The sequence below is a fragment of the Pelophylax lessonae genome (genome assembly GCF_965119305.1).
Source record: "Pelophylax lessonae genome assembly, chromosome: 5".
Classification (NCBI taxonomy): Eukaryota; Metazoa; Chordata; class Amphibia; order Anura; family Ranidae; genus Pelophylax; species Pelophylax lessonae.
This window is the reverse complement of record NC_138772.1, coordinates 547926818-547942890: the sequence shown is the minus strand read 5'-3', so window position 1 is coordinate 547942890 and position 16073 is coordinate 547926818. Positions and strand designations below refer to the sequence as shown.

At 47.2% G+C, this 16073-nt stretch overlaps 1 protein-coding gene across 2 annotated transcripts in view; it reads left to right on the top strand.

Moving 5' to 3' along the window:
• ARHGAP39 (Rho GTPase activating protein 39) overlaps positions 1 to 16073 on the top strand; it is a 257679-nt gene that overhangs the window by 214973 nt on the left and 26633 nt on the right. For both annotated transcript variants that reach the window (XM_082257586.1, XM_082257585.1), the window contains 2 exons: positions 1914 to 2113; positions 7809 to 7900. In XM_082257586.1, coding sequence (XP_082113712.1) covers positions 1914 to 2113; positions 7809 to 7900 — 292 coding nt within the window. The remainder of the gene's footprint in view (positions 1 to 1913; positions 2114 to 7808; positions 7901 to 16073) is intronic.

The following is a 16073-nucleotide window of genomic DNA, read 5'->3' as shown; positions in this document are numbered from 1 at the left end:
CGGTCGGCAAGCGGTTAATATACGTGATCCTGAGCTTCCGGGTATCGGGCAAGAGAGGGCGCTGCGGCCAGCTCGCTCCCGCTGGGATTTTACACAGTGGGAGCCGATCAGCGGGTCATGCGGAGCCAATGTCCGCCGTCATCCGCTGACCATTCATTACACAGACAGAACGGCAATCTGAAAGCTTTACATAGGCAGGCTGCTTTCCTGTCTGTGTAATGAATGATCAGTGGGTCCCGCAGAGCCAATGTCCGCCGGCACCTGCTGATCACTTATTACACAGACAGAACAGCAGCCTGCCTATGTAAACCTTTCAGATTGCCGTTCTGCCAGTAGGGAAGGCATTGATTCTGTGTTTCTGTACAGCAGGAACACTGATCCATGCCTTCCACTTGTAAAAACACCTCCCCCACAGTTAGGAAACACATCTTAGGCACACATTTAACCCTTTGATCGCCCCTGATGTTAACCCCTTCCCAGCTAGTGTCATCAGTACAGTGACAGTGCATATTTTTTAGCACTGATCACTGTATTAGTGTCACTGGTCCCCACTTAGTGTCCTATTCGTCCGCTGCAATATTGCTACCATTTTATATAAAAAAATAAATAAATAAAAATTCCATAAATACATCCCATAGTTTGCAGACGCTATAACCTTTGCGCAAAACAATCAATATACGCTTATTGGGATTTTTTTTTATTAGAAATATGTAGCAGAATACATATTGGTCTAAATTGATGAAGAAATTTGACTGTTTTTCCATTTTTATTAGATATTTTTTATAGCAGAATATTGTTTTTATTTTTCAAAATTGTTGGTCATTTTTTGTTTATAGCGCAAATAATTAAAACTGCACAGGTGATCAAATACCACCAAAGAAAGCTGTGTTTATGGGGGAAAAAAGGACACAATTTATTTGGTTACAGCGTCACACGACTGCGCAACTGTCAGTTAAAGTAACGCAGTGCCATATTGCAAAAAAGTGCCTGGTCATGAAGGGGGGGGGGGGAAATCTTCTGGAGGTCAAGTGTTAGAGAAATTAAGAATGTCTTTATAATCATTTATGTATAAGGCTGACTGTGACTCCATTTTGTTCTGCTTGAATACAATCGAACTGGTTTTAAATGCCCTATACTATATATGGTAATGGCTAGATTTCAGAGTTTGTAAGATGAAGCTTCTTCCCCTTTAAGGAAATGGCAATAAAAACAGACATTCCTCATTGTCCTGGGGGAAGGGTGACGTCAGGATGTTTAACTGTATATAAATGTGCTAGCTGGCTTAAGAAGGCAGACAAGTCTCAGATAAGAAGCCAACTAGGCTAGCTACTGTGTATGGTGCCCTATACCACGAGTCACAGGCGGGTAGAACCAGTGGGTGAATATCTGACAATCTCCTGTACTTGTCTCCTCGTATACGAGAAATAAATCTTGCCTTGTATCAGCTTGTGGTCTAAAAGGTGATTTCCCTTACATCAAGTGGATATACACTTATTGGGATTTTTTTTTTACCAAAGAGATGTAGCAGAATACATATTGGCCAAAATTGATGAGGAAATTTGATTTTTTTATTTTTTTATTTTTTGGATATGTTTTATAGTATTTTATTGGATATGTTTATAGCAGAAAGTAAAAAATATTGTTTTGTTTTTTTTCAAAACTTTTAGTCTTTTTTTCATTTATATCACAAAGTAAAAAAAAAAAAACCCAATGGTGATCAAATACCTCCAAAAGAAAGCTCTATTTGTGTGAAAAAAATATATAACATTTGTTTGGGTGCAGCATTGCATGACTGCACAATTACCAGTTAAAGTACCTGGTCATGAAGTGGTTAAAAATGTCTCCATGTGATCCATAAACTAGTATGATTCCTCGCTTCCCATGTGACTTATTGTCTCTTCATTGCGTTCCAGGGACTGAAGAAACCGAACTTGGAGGAGATCAAACACGCCCGCAATGCCGTCTTCAGCCCCTCCATGTTTGCCAGCTCCTTACAGGAGATCATGACTATGCAGAAGGAGAAGTACCCGGAGCGGCAGCTGCCCTGGGTGCAGACCCGGCTGTCCGAGGAGGTGCTGGCACTGAACGGAGATCAGACCGAGGGCATCTTCAGGTATGGCTCCAGCATTCACTTTATCTCCAGTTATAGAAAGACACTTGGGTATAAATGGGTCAGAATGGTGGCCTTGCAGCACTGGGGCTTGGTTGTTAATTTCCACCCATAAGTATGGATGTTTTCATATTCTTACCATCCTTAAGTTGGACTTCTCTGGGTTCACAAGTCTCTTTCCCCGGAGGGGTGGGGCCGCTTGGGGGTTTTAATCACCTTCTAACTGAACAGAACCCAGAGTGTGTGTCTTTCTGTGACTGTGGGTTTATTCTGTTTATTAAAAATCTCACAAGCATAATAAAAACATATATACAAAATAAATATATATACATATATATATATATATATATATACATATATATATATACAGTGCCTTGCGAAAGTGTTCGGCCCCCTTGAACTTTGCGACCTTTTGCCACATTTCAGGCTTCAAACTTAAAGATATAAAACTGTAATTTTTTGTGAAGAATCAACAACAAGTGGGACACAATCATGAAGTGGAACGAAATTTATTGGATATTTCAAACTTTGTTAACAAATAAAAAACTGAAAAATTGGGCGTGCAAAATTTTTCAGCCCCTTTACTTTCAGTGCAGCAAACTCTCTCCAGAAGTTCAGTGAGGATCTCTGAATGATCCAATGTTGACCTAAATGACTAATGATGATAAATAGAATCCATCTGTGTGTAATCAAGTCTCCGTATAAATGCACCTGCACTGTGATAGTCTCAGAGGTCCGTTTAAAGTGCAGAGAGCATCATGAAGAACAAGGAACACACCAGGCAGGTCCGAGATACTGTTGTGGAGAAGTTTAAAGCCGGATTTGGATACAAAAAGATTTCCCAAGCTTTAAACATCCCAAGGAGCACTGTGCAAGCGATAATATTGAAATGGAAGGAGTATCAGACCACTGCAAATCTACAAAGACTTGGCCGTCCCTCTAAACTTTCAGCTCATACAAGGAGAAGACTGATCAGAGATGCAGCCAAGAGGCCCATGATCACTCTGGATGAACTGCAGAGATCTACAGCTGAGGTGGGAGACTCTGTCCATAGGACAACAATCAGTCGTATACTGCACAAATCTGGCCTTTATGGAAGAGTGGCAAGAAGAAAGCCATTTCTTAAAGATATCCATAAAAAGTGTTGTTTAAAGTTTGCCACAAGCCACCTGGGAGACACCAAAAGGTGGAAACCAAAATCAAACTTTTTGGCAACAATGCAAAACGTTACGTTTGGCGTAAAAGCAACACAGCTCATCACCCTGAACACACCATCCCCACTGTCAAACATGGTGGTGGCAGCATCATGGTTTGGGCCTGCTTTTGTTCAGCAGGGACAGGGAAGATGGTAAAAATTGATGTGAAGATGGATGGAGCCAAATACAGGACCATTCTGGAAGAAAACCTGATGGAGTCTGCAAAAGACCTGAGACTGGGACGGAGATTTGTCTTCCAACAAGACAATGATCCAAAACATAAAGCAAAATCTACAATGGAATGGTTCACAAATAAACATATCAAGGTGTTAGAATGGCCAAGTCAAAGTCCAGACCTGAATCCAATAGAGAATCTGTGGAAAGAACTGAAAACTGCTGTTCACAAATGCTCTTCATCCAACCTCACTGAGCTCGAGCTGTTTTGCAAGGAGGAATGGGCAAAAATTTCAGTCTCTCGATGTGCAAAACTGATAGAGACATACCCCAAGCGACTTACAGCTGTAATCGCAGCAAAAGGTGGCGCTACAAAGTATTCCCTTTGGGGGGGGGCTAAATAATTTTGCACGCCCAATTTTTCAGTTTTTTATTTGTTAAAAAAGTTTGAAATATCCAATAAATTTCGTTTGAAATGTGGCAAATGTCGGACCCTCTGACTTTTCACTGGCCCACCGTTCTCCCAGCTTTGCAGAAAAGGCCTAAACCAGGACTGAAAAATACCAACCCACCCAGGCGGTTCCTCTGCCAGTATGTTACCAAAATTATGTTTCAAAAACATCAGTGAAAAGAATACCACCGAGTTGACCATACCTAGGCCACCCATCCGCCTGGGAAGGTAGGTTACAGACCTCATAATGAGGTTCAGTTTGTTCCCCCATAACAGCTGCAAGAAACAACTGTAGATCTTTGCATAAAGAGACACTGGCAAAACACAGACAAAGCTGACCCACAGAAATACTGGAATCAGGTAAGTTTTAATCAGGTCAAGCCCTTTCCTGTAAGAAAGTTTCCATTCCTTCCAGCTGGCAACCTTGGCATCAGCATCTTATAGCCTGCTTTCTCAGTTTGCAAGGCCGTAATCTTCGGGACCAAATTTGATGTCTAATTTCCTGCCGGGCTCTGGGAAGGTGTCCGGAAGCTCAAAGCTATCCACTTCCTCTCCCATCCAAAAAACGTCACTCTTATCCTGATTGCTCTTTGAGCCAGATGCCTCAGCATACTGCTCCATCACCGATACCACCTCCTCTGTCCCAGAGATGAAAACAGACATGTCATCATCATAGGCCACAACCCTCAATGGGGGCTCACCAGGAATTCCCAAAGGCACCCTCCACAACGGTCCGATCTCTAACGTCCTGAAGAAGGGATAGATTGTGAATGCGTATAGCAGAGGACTCAAAGGACACCCCTGACGCACACCCGAGCCAACCTCAAAGGGCCGTCCGATCCAACCATTCACAAGCATGAAGCTTTCAGCCCCTCTGTACACAGTCTTCAGCCAATTGATAAAGCCTCCCTCCAGGCCATACTTGCCAAGAAGCAGCCATTGGTACTTATGATTGACCCAATCAAACACTTTAGCCTGATCAAAAGCCAGCAGGTACTTTCCCCAGCCTGCAGCCTTGCACTATTCCAAAGCCTTCCGGACAGCTAACACCGCTGAAAAAGTGCTTCTACCCTGAACCAAACAGTGCTGGTGGTGAGGAAGTAGATTGTCTGTTACAGACGATAAACACCAGCAAATGTTTTTTGCCAGTATCTTCCTATCAACATTGAGAAGGCTAATGGGCCGCCAATTCTCAATTCTCTAAGAATTTTTACCCTTTGACAGAAAAATCCCCGCAGATTGTCCCATGGAGGGAGAGAGTAAACACTCTCTCAGACAGCCATTTAAAACCTCCACCAAATAAGGGGCCAGAGTAACCTTAAAGTGCTTATAAAATTTGACTGTCAGTCCATCTGGCCCAGGCGACTTATTAATGGCAAGCTTATCAATCGCCTTAACTACCTCATCTGCAGTGATGTCCTCTGTCAAACTCACCAGAGAACTTCCATTTCCCAGTCCTGGAATAAAATCCAGAAAACTTGACATGCCTGCCCAATCAAGGTCCCTCCTGCCCAGGAGGTCAGCATAATATGACCTGGCGGTTTCCAGGATCCCAACTTGGACTTAGTCAAGGAACCCATACTGTCAACCAGGCCTTCAACTGACATAACTGTTCTATCTTGTTTGCAATTCTGGTAAGGGTTGGGTGAGTGATATTTACCATAATCCCTTCCCAGAACCAAAGAGGCATGCCTGTCATATTGACACTCCCTGACCAAGAGTTTAACCTCAGAGATGATCCCAGGATCTCCATTATTCGAGACAAGCCTATCAAGCTTATAAAGCCGTTTATTTCTTCCTATGGCCTTGAAAAACCCAACGATCCTTCGTTTTGTAAGCTCCCACCACTCTGACTTACTGCTGCAAAAGCCCATGATCGATACCAGTGCCTGAAAATGATCCTCAAAGGATTGACTGAACTTCTCATCATCCAGGAGTGCCGAATGCAGCTTCCAGGTACCCCTCCCCCTAGGTGGTGTATTGGGGCTATTCAGAGTCACAGACAGAATACAGTGATATGAAAACTCCACCGCCTGACACACTGGTGCTGAGAAGGCAGAGTTCTCCTTTAAAAAAAAAAATCTATCTATTCTACTCTGACTACTACCTCGCTGAAAAGTGAATCCCGTGTCATCTGGGCAGCAGTGAATGTGCAAATCAACCAGACCTGCCTTTCTAGCTATTTGATTTGAAAAAAAGCCATCACAGTCCAGCCTGGCTCTGGTACCTTTCCTGTCCTAAGTCCTAGTGACGGTGTTGAAATCACCACCGAAGACAACTTGCTGGACTGTAAAAAGAAAAGGCTTGATCTTCATGAAGAGGCATTTCCTGTCCCACTTTGTCTGGGGTCCATAGATGTTAATCAGGCGCAGGTCCTGCCCCCCCATGGTGATGTCCAAGACCATGCATCTCCCCATTTCTACCTCAATAATCCGCAGACAGGTTGCCATGCTGGAAAAAAGTACCGCAACTCCAGTGTAAGACTCGGTCGCAAGAGACCAAAAGGAGGGGCCGCGCCTCCACTCCCTCTTCGCCAGATGAATATCGGCCAAACTAGACAACCAGGTCTCTTGCAAAAAAAAAAAATAGCATCAAACCTGTTGAGCAGAAATAAGGCCATGTTACGAGCACTTACTGATTTTATGCTGGCGACATTAATGGTCGCCACTTTCAGTGGAGTGGGAACCGCCATCAGGATTATTGAGGTACACGTTTCTTAGCCTGCTCACCCGCTTCCCTACTTGGAGACCCTACATGCTTTAATGCTCCTTGTGATTCCTCCTCCAAAGAAATCACTGACTCATCACCAGAAGAACTTCCACCCTCCACCTCAGAAAACACCTCAAAAGCATATGATACCTCCACCCTCCCAGGTTCAGGAGCACTGACATCCTTCCTCCTTCTCCGCCCCATACCTTTTTTCCTTTTAGCCTCCAACCATTCCATATCCTCATTCAACAATCCGGACGGCAGAGCCCCTGTCCCCCTGGACATCCTCAGCCAAAACCCCTGCATTAACCCCTCTCCCCCAATCATTCATCCCCAACTTCCACATCATTCACCTTGCATTCTGCACCAGCCACTCTCATTCCCTTCCCACCTCCCCCCCACTATCATCCAATCCATCATGCACTCCACCCCTCGGTGTCTGCTGACCTCCAGCCGCACTTCTGCCACGCCAAGGTGAAAGGGTTGGCACAACCATACACGCTGGTCCAGCACCCTTCATTGCCTTCACTACTCTAGGAAAAACAACAGGTGCAGACACAGACTTGACAACCATACTTTCTGACACTGACTGGGCTCAGTGATCTCTGTACAGCACTGCAGTATATGTCACAACTCTATAAATGTATTATAATAATAGTGTGTGATTGGGGGGGGGGGACATTAGAGTGTAAGCTCCTCTGGTACAGAGACTTATGTGACTGGCTCAGTGTTCTCTGTACAGCACTGTGGTATATGTCAGAGCTATATAAATGTATAATAATAATAGTGTGTGACTGTTGGAGGACATTGGAGCGTGAGCTCCTCTGGTGCAAACACTAGTGCAAATATTGTAAAGAATTGTACGAGATGTCAGCATTGAATAAACTTAGGAAAGATATAATTTTAGGTATCTTCCCATACAGAATTAGAAAACAGTAAGGTCCACCTGTCAGTCACACACAGTGGAGCACACGGCGGCCTCGGATTGCAGTGCATGTAGGGAATCCTAACTGTTATGTTTAGCTACAGAAATATAAGTGGAGTAGAAGATGGAGCTTGTGTCATATTTAAACGTGTCAGTAATATAATGATGAATTGTCGGCTTTGATTGTAATGAGTGAATCCGCTGAGCCAGCGCCATGACATGAGGATGTGTTTGTCCTCGCAGGGTCCCCGGCGACATTGATGAAGTGAATGCGCTGAAGCTGCAGGTTGATCAGTGGAAGATCCCAACCGGACTGGAAGACCCACACGTTCCAGGTAGGAGTGAGGAGCAATCACACCGGAGATGGTGGTAGTTGCACAATAATGTCTAAAGTATGTGGACCCTTTACCATCTCATCTACACCACACTGCAATAAGTATGTGGGCCCCTTACCATCACACCTACACCACACTGCAATAAGTATGTGGGCCCCTTACCACCACACCTACACCACACTGCAATAAGTATGTGGACTCCTTACCATCACACCTACACCACACTGCAATAAGTATGTGGACTCCTTACCATCACACCTACACCACACTGCAATAAGTATGTGGACCCCTTACCATGACACCTACACCACACTGCAATAAGTATGTGGACCCCTTACCATGACACCTACACCACACTGCAATAAGTATGTGGACTCCTTACCATCACACCTACACCACACTGCAATACGTATGTGGACCCCTTACCATCACACCTACACCGCACTGCAATAAGTATGTGGACCCCTTACCATGACACCTACACCACACTGCAATAAGTATGTGGGCCCTATACCATCACACCTATACCGCACTGCAATAAGTATGTGGACCCCTTACCATCTCACCTACACTACACTGCAATAGGTATGTGTACTCCTTACCATCACACCTACACCACACTGCAATAAGTATGTGGACCCCTTACCATGACACCTACACCACACTGCAATAAGTATGTGGACTCCTTACCATCACACCTACACCACACTGCAATAAGTATGTGGACCCCTTACCATGACACCTACACCACACTGCAATAAGTATGTGGACTCCTTACCATCACACCTACACCACACTGCAATAGGTATTTGGACCCCTTACCATCACACAATATAGTTCATAATAAAGTGCACCAATCTCCCGACTTGTGTCCGTGTGAATAAACCAGTTGCAAAATCTGCTCACCTCTAGGTATTAACATACTGTATATATATATATATGTGTGTGTGTGTGTATATATATATATATATATATATATATGTCATAAGACTGTCCATAACATTTAAGGGTGCCCCAGGACTGTCCATAATTTTGGAGGGTGCCCCAGGACTGTCCATAATTTTGGAGGGTGCCCCGAGACTGTCCACCATTTTGGAGGTTGCCTTGAGACTGTCCATCATTTTGGAGGGTGCCTCGGGACTGTCCATCATTTTGGAGGGTGCCTCGGGACTGTCCATCATTTTGGAGGGTGCCTCGAGACTGTCCATCATTTTGGAGGGTGCCTCGGGACTGTCCATCATTTTGGAGGGTGCCTCGAGACTGTCCATCATTTTGGAGGGTGCCTCAAGACTCAAACAAATTCAATTTTTATTTAAATTTAATTAAATAGGGGGGGGGGGGGTGAGAGAGAGGGGAGTGTGTGAGAAAGAGGAAGGGTTAGAGAGAGAAGGGGTGAAAGGGGGTGAAATATAGGGAGGAGGTGTGTGAGAGAGAGGGCTGAGAGAGAGTAGGAGGGGGTGAGAGAGAGAGAGAGGGTGCCTTTGGGTAGTTTTAGCAGGGTAGTAATGTGGCATGCTACGAACTGTGGGTGGAACCACATTGCGGTTAGAGAGGGAGGGGCTACCCTACACGTGATGGATGTGGGAATGTGCATGCTCTGTCACATCTGCATGATGTGCATGGAGCCTTACACTTACCAACCATGTAACGGAGTATGTACTATGACAGGCACTTCCCTGCCTCTCTGCATCTATATTCCTCCTCTCAGTTCACCTGTGCATTCTAAATCCCCCTGTTAACCTCTGCACCCCAAACCGTCCCCTGCACCCCATCAACTCTGCTTAAAGAGGAAGTAAACCCTCCTCTGACACTTTTACCTATAGGTGATCCTATGATAAGGCTTACCTATAGGTACTGTAAATATCTCCTAAACATGCACCGTTTAGGAGATATTTACCTTACATGCAGCCAGTGATGTCACTGGCGCATGCGCTCTGAAGGAACGGCCATTGGTGCCGTTGTAACGTTAGAAAACCATACCTCGTAAGAATTCCATACCCACGTCACTTCCTGTCAGAAACAGCTGAGCAGCGTCACAGTGCGCATGCTCAGAGCCCCGGATACATCATTGAACAGCTGAGAAGTTGACAAGTGCGCATGCTCAGAGGGTATGGACTTATAACGGTAGTCTGTGTAACGTTACACTTGCGGCGGTTACATTAAAACAGCTCGGCTGCAACATGAGTCATCTCCGCTTCTATCCCTGTCACTTCCCTGATCTCGGCTAATAAATATAAAAGCGGCGGCGTATGAAATGTAAATGATGGAGATCTCGGCTCCGTTGTCCGCTTTTATATTTATTAGCCGAGATCATGGAAGTGACAGGGATAGGAGCGGAGATGACCCATGTTGCAGATTTGCTGTTTTCATGTAACCTCCGCAAGTGTAACAATCCATACCCTCCGTAGGTGCGCCGGAAGTGACGAGGGTATGGTTTTCTCACGGGTATGGTTTTTTCACGGAACACCGTTTCTTCAGAGACCCGTGCCGTGACTGTCGGCTCCTGTGCGCGTGCGCGGGAGTGACGTCACCGCGGCTCCGGCCAATCAGATGGCCGGATGCCGCGATCCCGGAAGACGGGCGACTGGACATGTCGCCCGTCATACAGGTAAGCGGGCTGCACGGCGGGGGCTCGTTCTAAGGTAAGTATTGCATAATGTGCTAGTATGCGATGCATACTAGCTCATTATGTGTTTCTCTTACAGGTTGCCAAAAAATAAAAAAAGTTGGACTGGTGTACAACCTCTTTAACTCCACATGCTCATCTTTGCACCCCAGCCCCCCTGCACAACCCCTCTTTGGTTATGACGGTCCTCCAAACTGTAATCCCTTCTCTGTTTATCTCTGGATAACCCCCCCCCCCCCCCCCCCATCCATCTGCTCACCTTAGCAGTACAGGCTAATGGCAGGCTCAATGACAATGGCAGGCAAGGCTTGTTGTACATCCCCAAAATCGGCAGCATTCAGCAAAGGTGATGGTGGACCAGGGCTCAGGGACTTTGACATACAGTCCCTATGAATGTTCTAACAATTTACATATCAATGCCACTGTGATTTACATATCAATCATGTGTACACTGCACACAGAGCAGGGCTGGGCAACAATAGTGACTCACTCACACCACTATGCTGGGCCTATCCTAATGAAGGGGCCTGGAGCTGCAGCTCCAATAGCCTCTATGTTAATCCAGCCCTGGGTGCACCTGATAGTCTCTTCTGTGTGTAGGCCACATTTTTTTCTCCTGAATTATGCCATTTTCTTTTTTTACATAAAGCTAAGCTAAAAAAAAACACCATGAACTTTAGCCATCATTTTGCTGATCTCTATAAATGGATCCCCATATAATAATCGTAGAAGAATGAGACGAATCCGTGGCCAACGTCCGCTGTGTCTGTACACTGAGCCTCCTCCGCGTGATCCCCCCGTGACGTCCCCACCAATTCCGTCACTTTGCTGCACTCTGTCAGTTCAACCCCCCTGTGACACCTTGTTACCATGGCAGCCGGTGTGAAGGGCCCTTGTATGCTGCGGTTCTCCGTCACCTTATTTAAACTGTGCAGAATCCCATTATGGCATTGGATGAGATGACGGAGTGATGAATGTATGGAGATAGTGAGACGTATTACACAGCAATTAGGTGCCCTGCAGTTCTGTATCATCATTCAATGATTGCAATGCCTGTCTGTGTTCAGGATCAGCTAGGAAAATGGAGAAGGGGTGTGCATGCTGTCCAAAAACCCCCGTTTGTAGTACATAGGAGGAGCCGGGGACCTTCATTTCAGATGCACTTTATAGATGTTAAGAACAGTGATTGAAATGGTTGCATATTGCCAATCATTCATTTCAACAGATTTCCATTTTCTCTGTCGCTCATTGACAGACGCAGTCCTCTTGATTAATATCAAATTGGGTTATGCTGCCCTCTACAGGAGTAGGACTAGGCAGAAGGAAAAACGTTCTGGCCACACCTTAGGGGCAGTCCCAGAGGGTATATCCTCTCTCCCTCTGCTACAGGATGTCAGTTTTTTTCTGTCTAGTCAGGAGTAAGGACCTAAGTTCCTTGCTGGGATCTTTGGTCCTGGCAAGATTTTTTTAGGAAATTTTTTTTTTAGGCAGCTTTTTTTCTCCAGTTGTTCCTGTGAGATCTTCAAGCAAGTATGCTGAAACTGGGCGACGGGCTGGATGTTGAGATCCAGTGGTCACCCCAGTCAGCCTACGAGCGCGTGCAGGCCCTAGCTCCGCGCTGGGTTGGCCGCGACATAGTCCCACTGGACGGGGACTGACCCTGCGAGTTAAACGTCTCGCCGGGACGCCAACGACGACCAGTTGGAAACTGAATCACGGCGTCCGTATTGGTCGACAGCCCCCCCACCTCGGTGGAGAGGGGTTCTGTCAGGAGTTGGCGCCCGCCTGTTCCGGTATGGTGAGTAATATGTTCCCCCTCTCCCCCTGATGGGTTTGTGGGTGGACGCGGGCCCCTCCATGGGATGATCGAACCCTCATGATCCTGGATCCCCCCTCTATCCTATAACAGGTGTCACAGATCCCCTCTAGAGGGTGATTTAGTGAAAAAGAACCAGAAGGCTTGGTTTGGGAGTCACTGTATGAGGGGCACTATAAAGGGACCATGACTGAAGTCAGTGGCTGGCAATGTAAGAAGGTGATAGCATCCTACCTTATACATAAGGTTGCAATACAGCCCGATGCCTGTGCCTGGACTACCGCCATCCGCAGGCCGCCATCCTCCCGCAGGCCGCCATCCTCCCGCAGGCCGCACACCGCCTGCAGGCCGATAAACTACCTTCCGCAGGCCGCATCAGGCCGCTGCCATCTTTCCACAGGGGCCGCAGGTCGCGCGGCGTAGCCTCGTGTCTCCAGCAATGGGGGCGGCCATTTTGGAAGTGACCAGCTACCTCGAGGAGTAGCATGGGTGGCGCCGGAAGGCGTGTAAAGGGGCGGAGCCGCCTCCTTTTACCCGGGAAAAGGATCCAAAGGACTTCCTGTCTGTAAGAGACAGCGCTGAGAGCAGGTTGATAGAAACTTCTGTGCATCAGGTGGTGAGCCTTGGGGTCTCTCTATCTCTCTGTGGGGTCCAAAGCAGGTAACACTGAGGGGCGCTGTTGCGCTGGGGGATTACAAAAGGTAAAAAAAAAAAAAAAAGTTTTTTTCTTTACAATTATTTTTTTGCTGGCAAGTGTCTGGGATTAATCATGGATCCTGCCACACATGTATCCCCACCTGATCCCCTCGAGGTGGCCGCAGGACCCTCCAGTGCCCCACTTGTGATTGATGCATTATCAGCAGTTTTGGAGTCTTTGGTATCCCGGGTGGAGGTAGCCTGTCAGGGACGGGGGGCAAGAAAGTGACCCCCGCCTACCCCTATTTCATCTGACACTTCAGATACGGATTCTGAGCTTGTCACTGCAGCTGCAGGCCCCTCTTCTGGGGCTGCTGTCTCAGGTACGGTCTCCTCAGATAGTGAGGAGGACGTTTCTGCCTCCGCCATAGCGCAAGAAGAAGCGTTGGTGGACGCACTGGTCATGTCTGTCCGGGAAACCTTAAGCCTTGAGGTTACACCGGCAGAGGTAGCTGACACTGAAATTCCCTTTGGTACCAGAAAGCCTACCAAAATGGCGAAGGTTTTTCCCTTGCCCAAATGTTTTGGTAATCTTAAAGAAGAATGGGATCGTCCGAAACGAACCCCTGCTATTTCCAAACGCATTGCTAGGCGCTATCCGTTTGAGGAATCCCTCCTTAAAAAATGGACGGTACCACCAGTGGTGGACCCACCGATTTCCAGACTAAACAAAGCCACTGTTATCCCATTGGAGGACGCTCCGTCCTTTAGGGATCCGGTGGATCGAAAAGTGGAAGCGGAATCCCGCTCCTTTTTTTCCCTGATAGGGTCAACAGTTAGGCCAGTGGTGGCCATTGGTTTAGTCTCACAAACATTGACAGAATGGACCAAATTGTTACGCCGTGACATAAAGGGGAGAAGTATCCCCCCGGCAGTATCAGATTTGCTGGAGCAAATTATACAAGGGCTACAGTTCATCTGTGACGCCGCTCTGGATGCCACTCCCTTGCTAGGGCGTGCATCTGTTTCAGCAGTGGTCCTCAGACGCGTGTTGTGGTTAAAGTGCTGGTCGGCGGATCAAGGTTCCAAAAAAGCTTTGGCAAATCTCCCTTTTCAAGGGGATCGCCTGTTTGGGGCCACCTTGGATGAGATTATAAAGGATCTCACTGGGGGCAAGAGCACTTTTTTACCACAGACTGCTAAGGGTAAAGGACCTCGTAACAGGCGAGGACCTTCCTTTTCCGCTCATAAAAAGTTTGTTCGTTCCGCTGGGGCGGGCGATAAGGCAAAGCCCTCCAAAGCCCCTGCAGGGGGTTTCAAAGGGCGCTGGTCGGGTAAACAAGGGTCCGGCTCAGCCAAACCTGAAGATAAGACCAATCCGGTTTCCGGATCCATGGCTTTCCAGAATCCCGAACAAAGGGGTTTGCGAGGTCATACGGTCAGGATACAACATCGAGTTTCGATCACTTCCACCGGTGCGATTCTTCCCTTCAAACATTCGACTATCCCCGGATCGCTTAAAAGCTTTGCAGGGGGCAGTAATGGACTTGATGCAACCGGGAGCGGTAGTTCCCGTTCCTTGAGCAGAACGTTTTCTGCACTTTTCCCAAGGATTATTCCTAGTTCCCACCAGGAGCTGGAAGACTCAGTGAACGATTCGGATGTTACTATCCGTCAACTGGTCTTCCCTTCAGACTTGCATGAGGATCCTGGGACTGATGGTGGCCTTCTTAGAAGCAGTACCGTATGCCCAGTCTCATGCCTGAACTCTCCGAAAGGAGATTCTTTTCTAATGGAATCGGAATCCCGATTCTCTGGACAATCGGATCCGGTTGAGCGAGCGGACCAGGGAGTCTCTGGTCTGGTGGCTTCGGGCTCCGATGCTCAACTAGGGGAAATCATTTCTTCCGATAGAATCCAGGTTACAGACAAATGTATTGGAACTGAGAGCGATCAGACTTTGTCTGATTTACTGGACCGAGCAGCTTCAGGGCAGCCTGGTTTGGATCCAGTCAGACAGGGCCACAGCCGTGGCTCATGTCAATTACCAAGGGGACACCAAGAGTGCCCTGGCGGCCATAGAAGTGGCCAGCATTCTTCATCCAGAGGTTTTTCACCAGCTGTACCTTCATTGGGGCACCCTGGAGGTGGATCTGTTGGCAGCTCGGCTCAACAGGAAGGTGCGGAGGTTTGTAGCCCGCTCCCGAGATCCTCGAGCGGATGCAGAAGACGCGCTGGTCGCCCCGTGGGGACAGTATCAGCTACTGTATGTCTTCCCTCCTCTCAAGTTGCTGCCGAAACTTCTGCGCAGGATAGAGGTGGAGGGAATTCCAGTTATCCTGGTAGCTCCGGAATGACCTCGTCAACCCGGGTACGCCGACTTGGTCAGGCTGGTCGCGGACGCTCCTGGGAGACTTCCTCTCAGGGAGGATCTGCGGTCTCAGGGACCGATCTTCCATCTTGCTTTACAATCGCTGGCTTTAAGGACCTGGCTATTGAGACTCAGGTGCTGAAGGACAAGGGATTGTCAACTTCAGTTATTCCTACTTTAATTAAAGTAAGGAAAGCGACTTCCAGAAAAGTCTATCATCGCACATGGAGGTCTTATATTGCGTGGTGTGAATCCCTTGGATTTCCTCCACTTGCCTATTTGGTGACCCGAATCTTGGCCTTTCTGCAACAGGGGGTTGAGCAGAAGCTGGCCTTGAGTACTGTCAAGGGTCAGGTTTCAGCGTTAGCAATTTTCTTTCAGAAACCTTTGGCTACCCATTCCTTGGTGCGGAATTTCATCCAGGGGGTGCGGCACTTGGCTCCGCCAGTGCGCGCGCCTTTACCGCCCTGGGATCTTAATTTGGTGTTGTCGGTTCTTCAGAAACCTCCCTTTGAAAATATCAGGGAGATTCCCTTGCTTACTTTATCCCAGAAGGTGGCCTTCTTGGTGGCCATCACTTCTGCACGCAGGGTGTCAGAACTGGCCGCATTATCTTGTCGTTCCCCATATCTGGTGGTTCATAGGGATAAGGTGGTTCTTCGTCCGAATCCATCCTTCCTTCCTAAAGTGGTTTCAGAGTTTCATCTGAATGAAGATATTGTGT